The 12,725-nt window shown below is 39.8% G+C and overlaps 1 protein-coding gene across 3 annotated transcripts in view; it reads left to right on the top strand.

Annotated features, from left to right (window-relative positions):
• GLS (glutaminase) overlaps positions 1–11,904 on the top strand; it is an 87,434-nt gene extending 75,530 nt beyond the window's left edge. For all 3 annotated transcript variants that reach the window (XM_027563093.1, XM_027563122.1, XM_027563115.1), the window contains 4 exons: positions 5,649–5,710; positions 6,308–6,384; positions 6,472–6,535; positions 9,262–11,904. In XM_027563093.1, coding sequence (XP_027418894.1) covers positions 5,649–5,710; positions 6,308–6,384; positions 6,472–6,535; positions 9,262–9,418 — 360 coding nt within the window. In that variant the 3' untranslated portion in view covers positions 9,419–11,904. The remainder of the gene's footprint in view (positions 1–5,648; positions 5,711–6,307; positions 6,385–6,471; positions 6,536–9,261) is intronic.
• Positions 11,905–12,725: the final 821 nt, after the last annotated feature.

The raw sequence follows: 12,725 nt of genomic DNA on the forward strand, positions 1-12,725 counted from the left end.
CTGTGTTTCTTTGTACTGAAGAATGATTCGTCGAAGAACAGGTTCCATGCCTCTGGCAGTTAACTGTTATTTAATTCACTGTTTTCTGAACCCTGGCCTTCTTGACAGGTATTTTAAAATTTACATAACTCAGGTATCCATTGTGAAATTAGAATGAGGCTTGATCAATGGTTAGTACACCTGCATCCTTCACAGCAGTTGGCTTAGAGTTGGATGAGTCATCTTATAGGATGTCCTCCTCCTCTAGTTTGGTTTGTCATAGTAGCCTTTCTAGAGTATGTCCGTTTGAGGAGAATTCATGGAATGCTTTTAACAGACCACGAAGCATGTCCCTAAGGGAAATAATACTCCATCTGCTGTCTCAATACAGTAAAGCTGTTGCATTTTCTTTCTTGGCATTCTACTCATACCTCATTTATGCAAACCTTAAAAATATAGGTGGTTATTTGCTAAAGAAGTGTTTGTACTTCCAGTTTTAATTGGTGTCCATTGTGCCTCCTAGTGTTTTTCTCTCGGCGTGAATGACACTTGTTTTATATTTCCCTCTGAGCTGAAACACGCTTGTGAATAAAGTCTTAGTAGCATACCCTCAAGAAATTGATTATACTCTAAAATCAGCCTTTCTTGGGCCTTATTAATGAGGAATTTTCAGGAATTCCCTGGTGGTCCAGTGGTTAGGACTCTGCATTTCCACTGCAGAGGACAAGGGTTCAATCCCTGGTCAGAAAACTAAGATCCTGCAAGCCATACAGCACAGCCAGATTTAAAAACAAAATAAATTTTCTTTTAGCACTTTGGAAATATTAAATAAGTGAATAAGTGGTACCTATTACATAAATAAAATATCTTCAGACTTGCTTGGTCTAAATTCAGAATTTTAAAAGGATGTGGTTCATACAGACAGCCACTGAAATACATCAAGGGTTTATTGCTTAGGATAATAAATGTTAAAGAATAAGAACAGTGGGTAGTTAGCATATCACTGGTATGCTCATTGGAATTCTGGATTACTCTTGAGTAGTGGGGGAGATGAGAAACACATACACTAAATGTGATAGTGCCATGGTGAGGCAGATATAATGGAAAGAGATGACTTCTGATTTAAGAAATTGGCATTACAATTAATTACAATTAAGAAATTGGTCTTACAGAGAAGGCGTTAAGAATAACACCACAGTGAGAAATGGGTGGAGAAAAGATGCTTTCAGGAAATTAGTATGTATAGCAATACTGTAGTTTAGTAGGAGCAGAGGTATCTAACTGATTACAATTACTCCTTGGCACATGCTGTCACAAAGCCCTGTGTGGGTAACCAGCAACAAGCTACATGGGTAGTAGATGCTAGATGGGATGCTTGGGGTTGGGGCTTTCAAGCTTGCCCTTGAAGAAAGGGAAGGATTTTATTAGAAATCTCTATGTTCCAATGAAAGGGGCACAGGCATAAGATAGAAACAAAGATAGTAAAACAGACCAGTTTTACTCTGTTGAGTTTGAAAGAGACAGCCAGCTACACTGAAGAATCTTAAATGCAAAGCTAATGAATTTAAATTATCAGGAATGATTTGGGAACTTCTTTTAATACTCCCTTGCTGAGAAACATTTAGTGATCACAGCAAAGTTTTGAGAAGATGATTAGACATGTGTGTGAAAGTTTTGGAGGGCGAAAGGACTAGAAGCAGAGGCACTGATATTTAAGAAGTAGAAGTCAAGGAGGTAGAAGAATCAATAATGATTACAATTAAATCAAAATGGGGGTAGCAATTTGAGTATTTGCCTTGGGAGAGAATATTAATTTAGTTGGTCAACACTTTTTTAATTGAAATACAATTGATATATAGCATTGGGTAAGTTTAACTCGCACAGTGTGTTGAGTCAAATGAGTACTTACATGTAATAGGCACTGGGCTACAACGAGGAAGGGAAAATACAGGGTCTCTGCCCAGGTGGACCTTTTGTTTAGTGAGGGAGACAAGAAACCTCTATGTGTGTGAGAGAGAGAATAAGTCTTCTGAAGAGAGAAGTAAGGTAAGGGATAGGCAGTGTTTTAGGGTGGGTGAGATAACATTTGAGTAGAGACCTGAGTGAAGTGAGGAGTGGAGCCTTCTCACCACCTGGGGAAAGAGTGTCCCCGGCAGCACCACTGCACATGTAGGCCTGAGCACCACTAGGACCAGCAAGACCACCACCTGGCTGGAGACAGCTGCAAGGGGCAGCAATGTAGGGAACAAGATGCACAGTGTATCCAGGGAGTAGGGCATGTAGTGTCCTGAAAGCCATGCCAGAGAGTTTGGATTTTATTCTCAGTTTGATGGAAAGTCACTGGGAGTGCCGTTTTGCTATTGCTATTGCTAAGTCACTTCAGTCGTGTCCAACTCTGTGCGACCCCATAGATGGCAGCCCACCAGGTTTCCACATCCCTGGGATTCTCCAGGCATGAACACTGGAGTGGGTTGCCATTTCCTTCTCCAGTGCATGAAAGTGAAAAGTGAAGTCGCTCAGTCGTGTCCGACCCTCAGCGACCTCACGGACTGCAGCCTTCCAGGCTCCTCAATCCATGGGATTTTCCAGGCAAGAGTACTGGAGTGGGGTGCCATTGCCTTCTCCGGGAAGTGCCATGCGTGATTTCAAAAGATCCCTGTGGCAGCCAAGTTGAACACGTGGAAACAGTTAGGAGGTAGTCCTCCAGGTGAGAGAAGGTGGTGACTCAGAGCCTAAGGTGATAGTAATGGAGGTGGTGGAAGTCCAGATATAGTTTGGAGGTGGAGCAAAATTATTTGAGCTAGGTGTGGGTTATGTGAAGTAGAATCTAGGAATACCCACAGAGTTTATGTGGTTGGTTTGTGGAAGTTAGAGAAAGCTAGTTCTGCCTCTTGTGCAGACCCTCAGCATGTTTGTTTAAGGAGGGCTCCCTTCCTCCCATAGACATACCTGGGTGCTGGGTCCCACAGCTGGGGGAGAAGAGCACAGGCTGAGTACCCCTGCTTGGCCAGGCATACTTGTGGGGGGCTCAGTGCATGCTATCCAGTGCAGCAGCCCTGAATCATAACTATCTTTGGCCTGAGCAACTGGGTGAACTGTAGTGTCATCTGAGGGACTTGGGAAGAGAAGCTGACTTGAGGTGAGGGAAGGTGGTGGAAATCAAGTTCCATCTTGAGCTGAAGTCTGAGATGCATATTAAACATCCTAGAGGCAATGTCAAGTAGACAGATGGATATGGACTTGTGGAGGCCAGGTAAGGAGTCATCAGGGATGCAGACAGGTTTGCTGTTTTTGAGTTTGAAGTGACAGCATGACAAGCAAGTGGAGCTCTAGAATTCAGGTTTGAGAACAAAGATTTAGATTACTTCCCAGATGCAGACTGGGAAGTCATTCTGCCCAGAGGGATATATGAAACACATTTGAGGGAAATTACAGTGAAAAGCAAGAAGGTGGAGACCACTTTTGGAGTGTTACCAGGCAGTGAAAAGTGGGAAATGACTGCAGAGCGGCCAACGTGGGGAAGAACCTGGTAATCAGCCTGATGGAAGACAAGAAGTGAGGGCGGGGCGTGTTGGAGAGATCAGAAAGAATCCAGGCCGAGGGAGGCTGCTAAAGTTTGAGAGTACTACTGAGAGGGAATAGTAGGTGTGAAGGTAATTTGCAGGGAATTAAAAATATACTTTCAGAAAATATGCACTGAAAGGAGGTAACAGTGGGGTTGTGTATTGGTTTTTCAAAATAGGATGGTCGTGTCTGATTAAGGCAAAGATAAGGGAACCAGTGGAGGGACAGAAGAGAGCATAGATACTCTAAGCCAGTATTTTGCACAACAGAGGAAGGAGAGGTGAAAATTTATCATCTTTAATAAAGTTGTGGTTAGGGTCATCTGTTATGGGGTCACCGTTGGAATTAAAGATCTGAAGAAAGTATGAAAGAACCAATAAGGGGGAAAAAATGGTCAAGCAGCGATGAAAGACTGGTTAGAAATGATGGAGAATCATTTGTAATAGTCCCATCATGTTTTTCTGTGGGCCCAAGAGCACGAGGGAATTGAGAATTACAAATTGTCCAATTAAGACAGAAGGGCACCTGGAACAGTGGTTCATAACCTGTAGGAGTGCATATCAGAATGACCTGGAAACTTTTTTCAAATTATATCAAATTGAGGTGTGGGAATAGGATGATTGCAATAGGAAGAGACAAGCTTACATATACTTTTAAAACCTTCTGGGTGATTATCTTAAACTATCCTCTCTCCACCCTACCTCACACACACACATTTGAAAACTGTTCTGGACTTGATGTTAGTAGGCTGACATAGTGCAAGCTGGGTAAGAGTAGTAAAGAGTAGCTGGAAGGGAAGCAAATAGACTGAAAGAGTTAAGAGTAAGGTTTTCTGGAGTGATCTTAGTAACTACTAGTAAAATTTATAGGTGGGGTGTATGCTCAGCTGGTTAAGTTCCTGTTGCAGAACTTTACAGAGCTTTTCATATGCACATGAATCTCTAAGAAGGAATTTAGTATTTTAAGAAAATAGCTAACCATGGAACCCTTTTTTCATGGTACCTTTGGACTAGTTTCTACTAGAAAACATTTTGAAAATGCTGAATTAGAGAAGTCCTGCAATAATTCGTTCCAGTTTAAGAGTTCACAGGTTGTGGGAAAGGGAAGCTGTAGTGGAAAGGTGGCCTGTCCAGGTTAAAATCTAGAAAACACAGCTCCCAGGGTATGGGATCGCTGGGTTACTTACCATTCCAACAGGTCAACTGTTTTCTACCATTGAGTCCAGTGTCAGTTGGATCATCTGTATGAATGTTGAAGTTGTAAGTTTAAGACAAAAGTGGGGATTTATGAACTATTTACAAACAGTGTACATTCAGTAGTTAGGTTTCTCAAAAACAGTGTTGGATAAAGTCTTTATGAAAGAGACCAAAATCCAATGGCCTTTTAGGGTAACTAGCCTTTCCCTTAATTAACGACAAGAAAGTGGATAATATTAAAAGATACACTTTGATGTCTACGAGCACTCCATGTCAGTGACTTAGTATTTTGGGAATTTATCCACCTTTGGGCTGAGACAGAGTCACAGGCTTTGGGAATGTCACCCTGCCCCCATTTGTACTCCCTGGGCGTTGAACGGAATACTGCTTTTCCAGGGAAGTCCTGTTCTTACAGTTTGAGATGATTAATACCAAATGTTGTCTCTGAAGATTTCCAAAGAAACCAGTGATTGGTGAGGACAGGGATTGTTGGCAGGAATTAGACATTTATATAGCATGACTGAGTTTTTAACAGTGATGTGATAGGAATTTTATGAGTATACAAGTCAGCTCCCAGCACTGAGACATACTAAATGAAAAAGGTTCCAGTTTTCAGTTGTCCCAACTGTGTGTTTTCCAGGTCACAAGTTTCCATTCTTTTGTGCCAATGATAGCATTCCATTCTTTCCCTCATGTATCTTTAATGTTGGATTTCCCCTCATAATCCTCTATGAAAGAAGAAAAATAACACACATGGCTTCTTTTTGCTTACAGCAGTATCCTTGTGATAAATTTGTGTGTGTGACCCCACTGAAGTGTTCAAAGCACATGGAAATCACTTACTGGTGACAGGTGTGCATTCTACGTATTGATTTTCCTCTGGATGCCTGAACTCTCTTTTTTTCACAGGTAAAGTCAGTGATAAACCTTTTGTTTGCTGCATATACTGGAGATGTGTCTGCACTTCGAAGGTATGTCAACAGGGTAGCATATGGTGTACAGATGTTTATGAAATTGATTCTGGGGAGAGGGCCATTTTAAAGCTAAAGTTTCACTTACATTTCCCTCTAATAAAAATAATCCAAAGTTATATTAAGTTTCCCCTTCCAGTGCCTTAGTCTTGCTGTAGTCTTTCTTTTTCTACTTCCTAGAAAAGCCCAGTCCTCTGTTTTCCCAAGTGGTAACTGTTCAACAAATCTGGCCAATTGATATTAGTGTTTTACTGGAATTGGACAATGCCTTCTCAATCCCCATCTATCCACACTCTCCATCTTTGGAAGTGAGGGAGGTGGGCAAATAGGAACACTTGATCTGCAGATCCCCATTCTGGAAAGGTCACAGAGGACTGTAAACTTGAGATGGTGAATGTTTCTTCTTACTCAAAAAGAGCAAAAGCTAAAGAAGAGCAGGGAAGTGGCATTTACCTAAGGCATCATGTTCTAGTTGAACAGGGTGTCCATTAGTGAGCCTAGTGAAGGATGACACCTTTCTCACAGGACCTTCAGTTGAACTGATGGAGGAAATGTTAGAGGCGAATTAATATAACAGCTATGCTTACAAATTTTCAGGTTTGCTTTGTCAGCCATGGACATGGAACAGCGAGACTACGATTCTAGAACGGCACTCCACGTAGCTGCTGCAGAGGGTAATATATGAACCACTCATTTTTTTTTTTTTTTCAAACTTAATTTCTACTTAACACTAAAACCTGCTTGTTTTACTTTGGCTGTAGGTCATGTTGAAGTTGTTAAATTTCTGCTGGAAGCCTGCAAAGTAAATCCTTTCCCCAAGGACAGGTGAGCCCTCGTGTTACTTTCTAACATTGGCAGGCCAGGCTTTTTATCATACAGGGCTATAAAAGTTAAATGATGGGTGTATTTAAATCCACATTGTGTATGTTGGAGATGAACTTGCTTTGAAGCCTTATAAAGGCAACAAACAAAACCTTGTTTCTATTCAGTAGATCATTCTTTCTCCTAGATCCTCTTGTTTACCTAAGGGAGTTCTCTCAGAATTATCTTGGTTAGTCTGTCAGTGAGTATATTGTGTGAGAAAACAAGTTTTGGTGTTTGTTAAGATAAAATAGGAGTTTTGTCCTCGTGGGGCTTTTGACTACCCCAGGCAGACAAGAGAAACATTGCAGGGGTATATTAAAATGTGTAAGGAGATTACTGTTCCAGAACTCTATTGGAGTTTGTTGAAATTCCTGGATTTGCTTGTAGTCAGTTTTAGAAAGCTTCACGGAAGTTGAATTTTAACCAGTGCTTTGGGGAAGAGATGAGATTTGAGGGCACAGAAGGAAGAGAGGGGCAGTCTATCTAGAGTGGAGGGATCAGCCTGGGATATGTTCTGCTCCTCTCCTCTTCTTCCTGGTCCACATGGCAACTTGACATTCATCCTGCAGTAAATCCTGTTCACAAGGTGGATGGTCAGGAGAGGGTTAAGAATGCAGCTTAGGTATACACACGCTTGAAGTAAATCCTGCACTAATACACTGGCATGTTATATAACTGGAGTTACATAACTGGGTGAGTCAGTGAGTAAGGAGAATAAAGGCTTAGAAGAATGGAAAAAAAATATTTGGTGGGAGAGGTTTGATACATGTGATTAGGAGTTTGGATTAGATCTTTGAGGACTATATAAAGTAACTTTGTGGAGCAAGTTGATTATTTTCTAGCTATTAGATCTTTCTGTTTCAGTAAGGTTTTACTATTTTTCAAATCAGTGGTTTGGGTTTTATTAGTTCAGCTTGCAGGAAATGCAGGCAAGTTATGACATCAGTGTCTGAGAACTGTTAGCAACTTGGTAATGCTCTGATTACCCAAAATCATGATCTTTATTGGTAGTATTCTAAAACCTCATGTTCGGGAGACAGTTCCTCATTTATCCCCAAATGTAATGTCCACACCAGCTCTTTCTTCAGAGCAAGGAACTGAAGAGGGTGTTTTCTCCTTGCCCCCTGTATTTATAATCCCAAGTAAAACACCGTTTAACACAGGCTGGAAATATTTACTATGCTTTGCATATTTAAGAATCAAAATGTTGGTTTTTGCCCTAAATCAACCTCTAAGAATGTGAAAGCAGAAGCATCCATCTGAGAGGCAAAAGTTAGCTCAGTAATGAACGTGGTAACTGGTTATTCAACGTTTTGAGAATGTAAGCTAGATGAACACATCTTTGTTTCTCTATTTCATAGAATCAGTATCACCTCAAATTGGTAAAACAGGCTTGAGCAAATTTAGTGTATAGAATTGATATTTTGCATTACTTCATGGAAAACAAGAGTCAGTTAAAAAAAGAGAGAGAGATAATAGTTTTCCCAGAAAGACAGGTAATTATATGCTGTAAATGATTGAAAAGTTACCCATCACCCTGTTTGAGGTCACTGACTCCCTAACTTAATGAGGGCTAACGTAGAAGTAAAAGGCAACTTAATTCAGCAGTTTTTTTGAGAAGCACGTTTGTGTTAAATGTTACTTACATATAAAAGGTTACTTACCTGATTTTAAAAATGAAGAACAGGCTCCCAAACTATTCAAAAATATTTTTAAATGAGATTACTTAAAAAACTTTTAGTTCCACATTGGGACCCCACTGAGAAGGTAAAAGGTTAAGAACAAAGAAAGAAGGAAAAGCAGAAGCTTGTGAGAAAAAATCGAATCAGAGAGCCTACCAGCCACGGAGAAGTTAAGTGACATAATAGTAGGGAGAGGATGGAAGAGAAACTTAATAGTTTGTGAGGAACTAGGGAGGTAATTATCATGCTCTGTCATTTACTTGGGTTGTCACAGTTATACAGTGTTGACTCCTCTTCCAAAAGGCTAATTAGCTGATGAACCACTGCTGGCAGCTCTTCGTTTCTCATCTTCAGTAGTCTTCATCTATAGGACTCGAAAGAGCACAGCCCAGAGAAGCACACTTCCTGTGGAAAGAGTAGCTCTTCTGGTTGTAGAGTGGGTCCAATTGAGTCCCTAAAGTCCCATCCTTACCACAGATGATGAAATGTCAGTTCCTCTGAGGCCAGTCTTGTTCCTCCAATGTATATTTGAGCTCTAATAAGACCATGGTTATTTCCAGACTTTGTGGAGATTCACTGTGATTTTACATTGACAGGAACACAAATTTTCTGTCAAAGGCTAGGGTGATGGATGTTACACAGCTGAGTTTTCTTTGAACATTGTATTTAAAGAGTGATCCCTTAGGCTTTTCATGAAGGTAAAATTCAGGAATAGTAGAGGAATCTCTCTTACCTGTCAACACTAGAATTTCCCCTCCATAAACACTTAGTATGAACAAGACCATTTTGCAGAAGATGGTTTTTCTCTTCCTCCCCATATCCCAACTTGCTTGGAGATCACTTTTTGGATTATAAATCTCTTTCTGCATTTTTTTCAATATTACTTGTAATACTGTGTAAATAGCTAAATTTGAATGGCCCTTTAACCTGCATTTAAAATCTAAGATTATCATCTTTGTACAGAAATTCCCTAATGACCCTGTCTGTGCCGTGCTACTTGTTTAGGTGGAATAACACTCCCATGGACGAAGCGCTGCACTTTGGGCACCACGACGTATTTAAAATCCTGCAGGAATACCAAGTCCAGTACACGCCTCAAGGAGATTCCGACAACGGAAAGGAGAATCAAACGGTCCATAAGAATCTCGATGGACTGTTATAATAGTCTTAAGCCCAAGATTTAAATCACTTACCTATGTAATTGTGGAAAATGATTATGAAGAACGTGTGTATTCCTATCTGGTAGTGATGTATATTTTACATTGGTCATTTCAGTGTTACTGGAGTTTCTTCATTGTGCACACAGGACAAATCTGATCTCTTTGGGAAAAAATAGAAATAAAACAATCTCCCTCCATAATGTGAGCAATATTTACCTCGTGCATTGTATAATTTGATGTAAAAGATACATTTATCAATGCTAGCTTTACTATGTGGTCTTCATGATTTTTGTGTATTTTGTGAATTTTACAGTTTATGGTGATGATCTGCTGATATGCATTTATAAATTAAACTCTATTGTACAGTCTGTCCAAATGGGTCAAGGCTACCTTTAGACAGTGTAATTTTCATGACTTCAAATACAGATTTAGTTTGAGTGAACAACTATATGCACTTATGGTTATGTGTTTAAAATGTCTCCCATCACCCTAGCTTCATGATGTGACTCTAAAAATTATAATAGTTAACAACTGTTAGTAGGATAGACCAATTCTAATTAGACTTTATCAGGGAATCTGTTTAAGGTATGTTTGGTGACCAAAACGTTATGTGTGAATGTAGTTAAAATATTTTGGAAAGAATTTCCTTTTTCTACATCCCCTTAGACCAGCTTCTTTTCCCAGACATTTAGCTCTTTGCCTCTTTCCTTTAGCTGGGAAAGTGGGTGCTGGCATACTATGCAGTTTTCATGTTTTCCACAATAAAACAGAAAATGCCTCCTGTATTTGGCATCCGAGCTGTAACTATGCCATTTGTCTACAGGAGTTGAACCAGAGACAGATTACTAAGCTAAATACAAATTATTCCAATTCGTCAGCCAATAAAAGGAAGGGATGTGCTCCGACAGCTCTTTAAGAAGATATTTTTCAGCTTTCAGGATAAATTCAGACATGCTCTAAGCTACCAAAGTTATTATGAAGGTATGGGAACTGCTACAAATAACATTTGTTTTAAAACCTGTCATTAAAAGTCTGCATCAAGGTATCTATTCTGTTTAGGGGATCACTAGATCGTTCCCATTTTCTCCTGATTTTCTACTGTATATTTTTGGTGGACTTTACAGTATAATAATAAGAAAAGGCTATTTCATTTTAAATCAAAATCCATCATTTGTCTTGGGGAGGAACTGCACATATACATTATCCTGTCATACCTCAGAGGTATAAAAGGGTATGTTAATGAGGATTTCTGAAATTAAACACACACACAAATGGACTTCTCTGAAGCTGTATTTAGTGAAATGAGCAGAGTCCTCAGCTACATGAATGCTGGCTGTTATGTTAATATAATAAATTCCTTTTTCTTCCCCCTTCTGTCAGCACACACTGCTGCTTCCAGGCTTTATCATGCCCAGTGGCTCCTATTCCCACTGAAGCGGCCTCCAGGTGTTTCAATTACTGCTCCCAGTCTAAATCAGTAACTTCTGCCATTGTCCCTTATTGCCTAGGCAGCACCTCGGTAGGTGGAACATGGTGGGTGTTCCTTAACGGAGCTGCATCAGGCACGAAGCCATTCTCAAGTCTGTGCTTCTGTGTGGAGTATGGTGGGTGGGCGTTCCTACCCCATGGGTCTATCAGACATGTAGATAGGTAGTATTTGTAAAATGCTGCAGAGGAACAGCATTATTCCCAAAGATATCATGGGGTAGACACTCTGTAATTGAAATGATTTGAAATAATTGCTCCAACAGCAGCCTGCTCTGTGTGATTTAAATGAAACATTAAGATAGTTATGTGACGAAGACTGCCAATGATTTTGAGCATTTTTGTTCTGTTACTTGGGAACAAAGCATTTTCATCTTTTCTCAGATCAAAACTATTCTGTGCAATCTTTGTTGTTTAGTTAAATGTGCCCTTATTTACACACGATGTTATTTATGACTGTAGGCTGGGTCTTGCTCTGGCTATTTGCTATTGGCTGGTAATAATAATGAACACATTTGACTTAAATACTTTTAACTGTGCTGTTAACTGCTGCCATCACTATGCTCCAAAGATCTTTTTATTCTGGCTTTAGGATCATATGTGCTTTTTCGGTACCACAGAGCTCTATATGGTGATGTTTCTTTAAAGCTTTGTATACACTGTTGTTTTTGCTGGTCTCCATTCTAATGATCTCATATCTGAGTGTCATGTGCTGTACCCCACTGCTGCCCATCCTGCCCTTTAGCTGCAGAACTGGATCAGCTATTGACCATTTGATGCTGTTATCTGCCTGGCAGGAACTGAATGACCTAATGCTGGATTTAGATTCTTTCTGGGGATTGTACAGCTATGAATGTATTTGCTTCCAGAACCTCCCAAAGTGAATCTAATCTTAAAACTGTAAGTTGTAAGTATTCTGAAATTGAAAAATATTTATTTTAATTGAAATCAGGTAGTGTTGCTTTTTACAGCTTAATAAATACATGTATCAAAAAACCAAAAATGATTCTTTTAAAAAAAAGGTTTTCTCTTACATCACTGGGTTGGAAACTCCACTGAACATAGGAACTACATATAGGCATTTTTCATGCCTCCTATGGACCCAGGTACTATGCCAGTAGTAGTTACTGCAGAAACTACTGCAGTAGGGTTACTGCAACGATTAGGATGAAAATTCTGTAAGCACTTCATCCCTGAAGGTGAGAAGACCCACAGGCATGTTTCTAGTCCTCTTAGAAGCTAACACTATCCTTTCACAGGAGGTGCTCAGTAAATATTTGCTACATTGAAATCTTTCACTAGGAGGGTTTGAACCTCTTTTAATGAAAAGAGAGGGTATTTTCACAAATGTCTTAATGTGTATTGGGGGAACTGAACTCAGTGCTGCCACACTGGGGTCTACCTGGTCCATCCATGTATGGAATGGCATTCACTCCCAGAGCCAGAAAACCCTGGTTCAGGGTCACATGGTCTTCTAACCACAGAGAAGGTACATAAACAGCACAAATGCCATGGCTGTCCATTTTCAACAATCAAAGTTGTTTGTCACAAAGTAATCTGCTTTGCTTGCTATAACAGTCAAACAGTTTGTCTATATAAGGGATATTTTACAACTAGAAGAGACACCCAAAATCTCTACTCACCCTTTCTTGGATGAATGCCATTACTTTGAAATTATGTATATTTTTGTATAACCTTTAAATTATTCATAACTTTTGGCTATGTTTGCTTCACAAAAGCTTTCTTAAGTTTTAATAGGTAAGATGTTTGTACTAGATACACGATCCAGTATCTCAGACCATCATAAGTTCCACAAAACCAGAG

This window comes from Bos indicus x Bos taurus, chromosome 2 (genome assembly GCF_003369695.1).
Source record: "Bos indicus x Bos taurus breed Angus x Brahman F1 hybrid chromosome 2, Bos_hybrid_MaternalHap_v2.0, whole genome shotgun sequence".
NCBI classification, from domain to species: domain Eukaryota; kingdom Metazoa; phylum Chordata; class Mammalia; order Artiodactyla; family Bovidae; genus Bos; species Bos indicus x Bos taurus.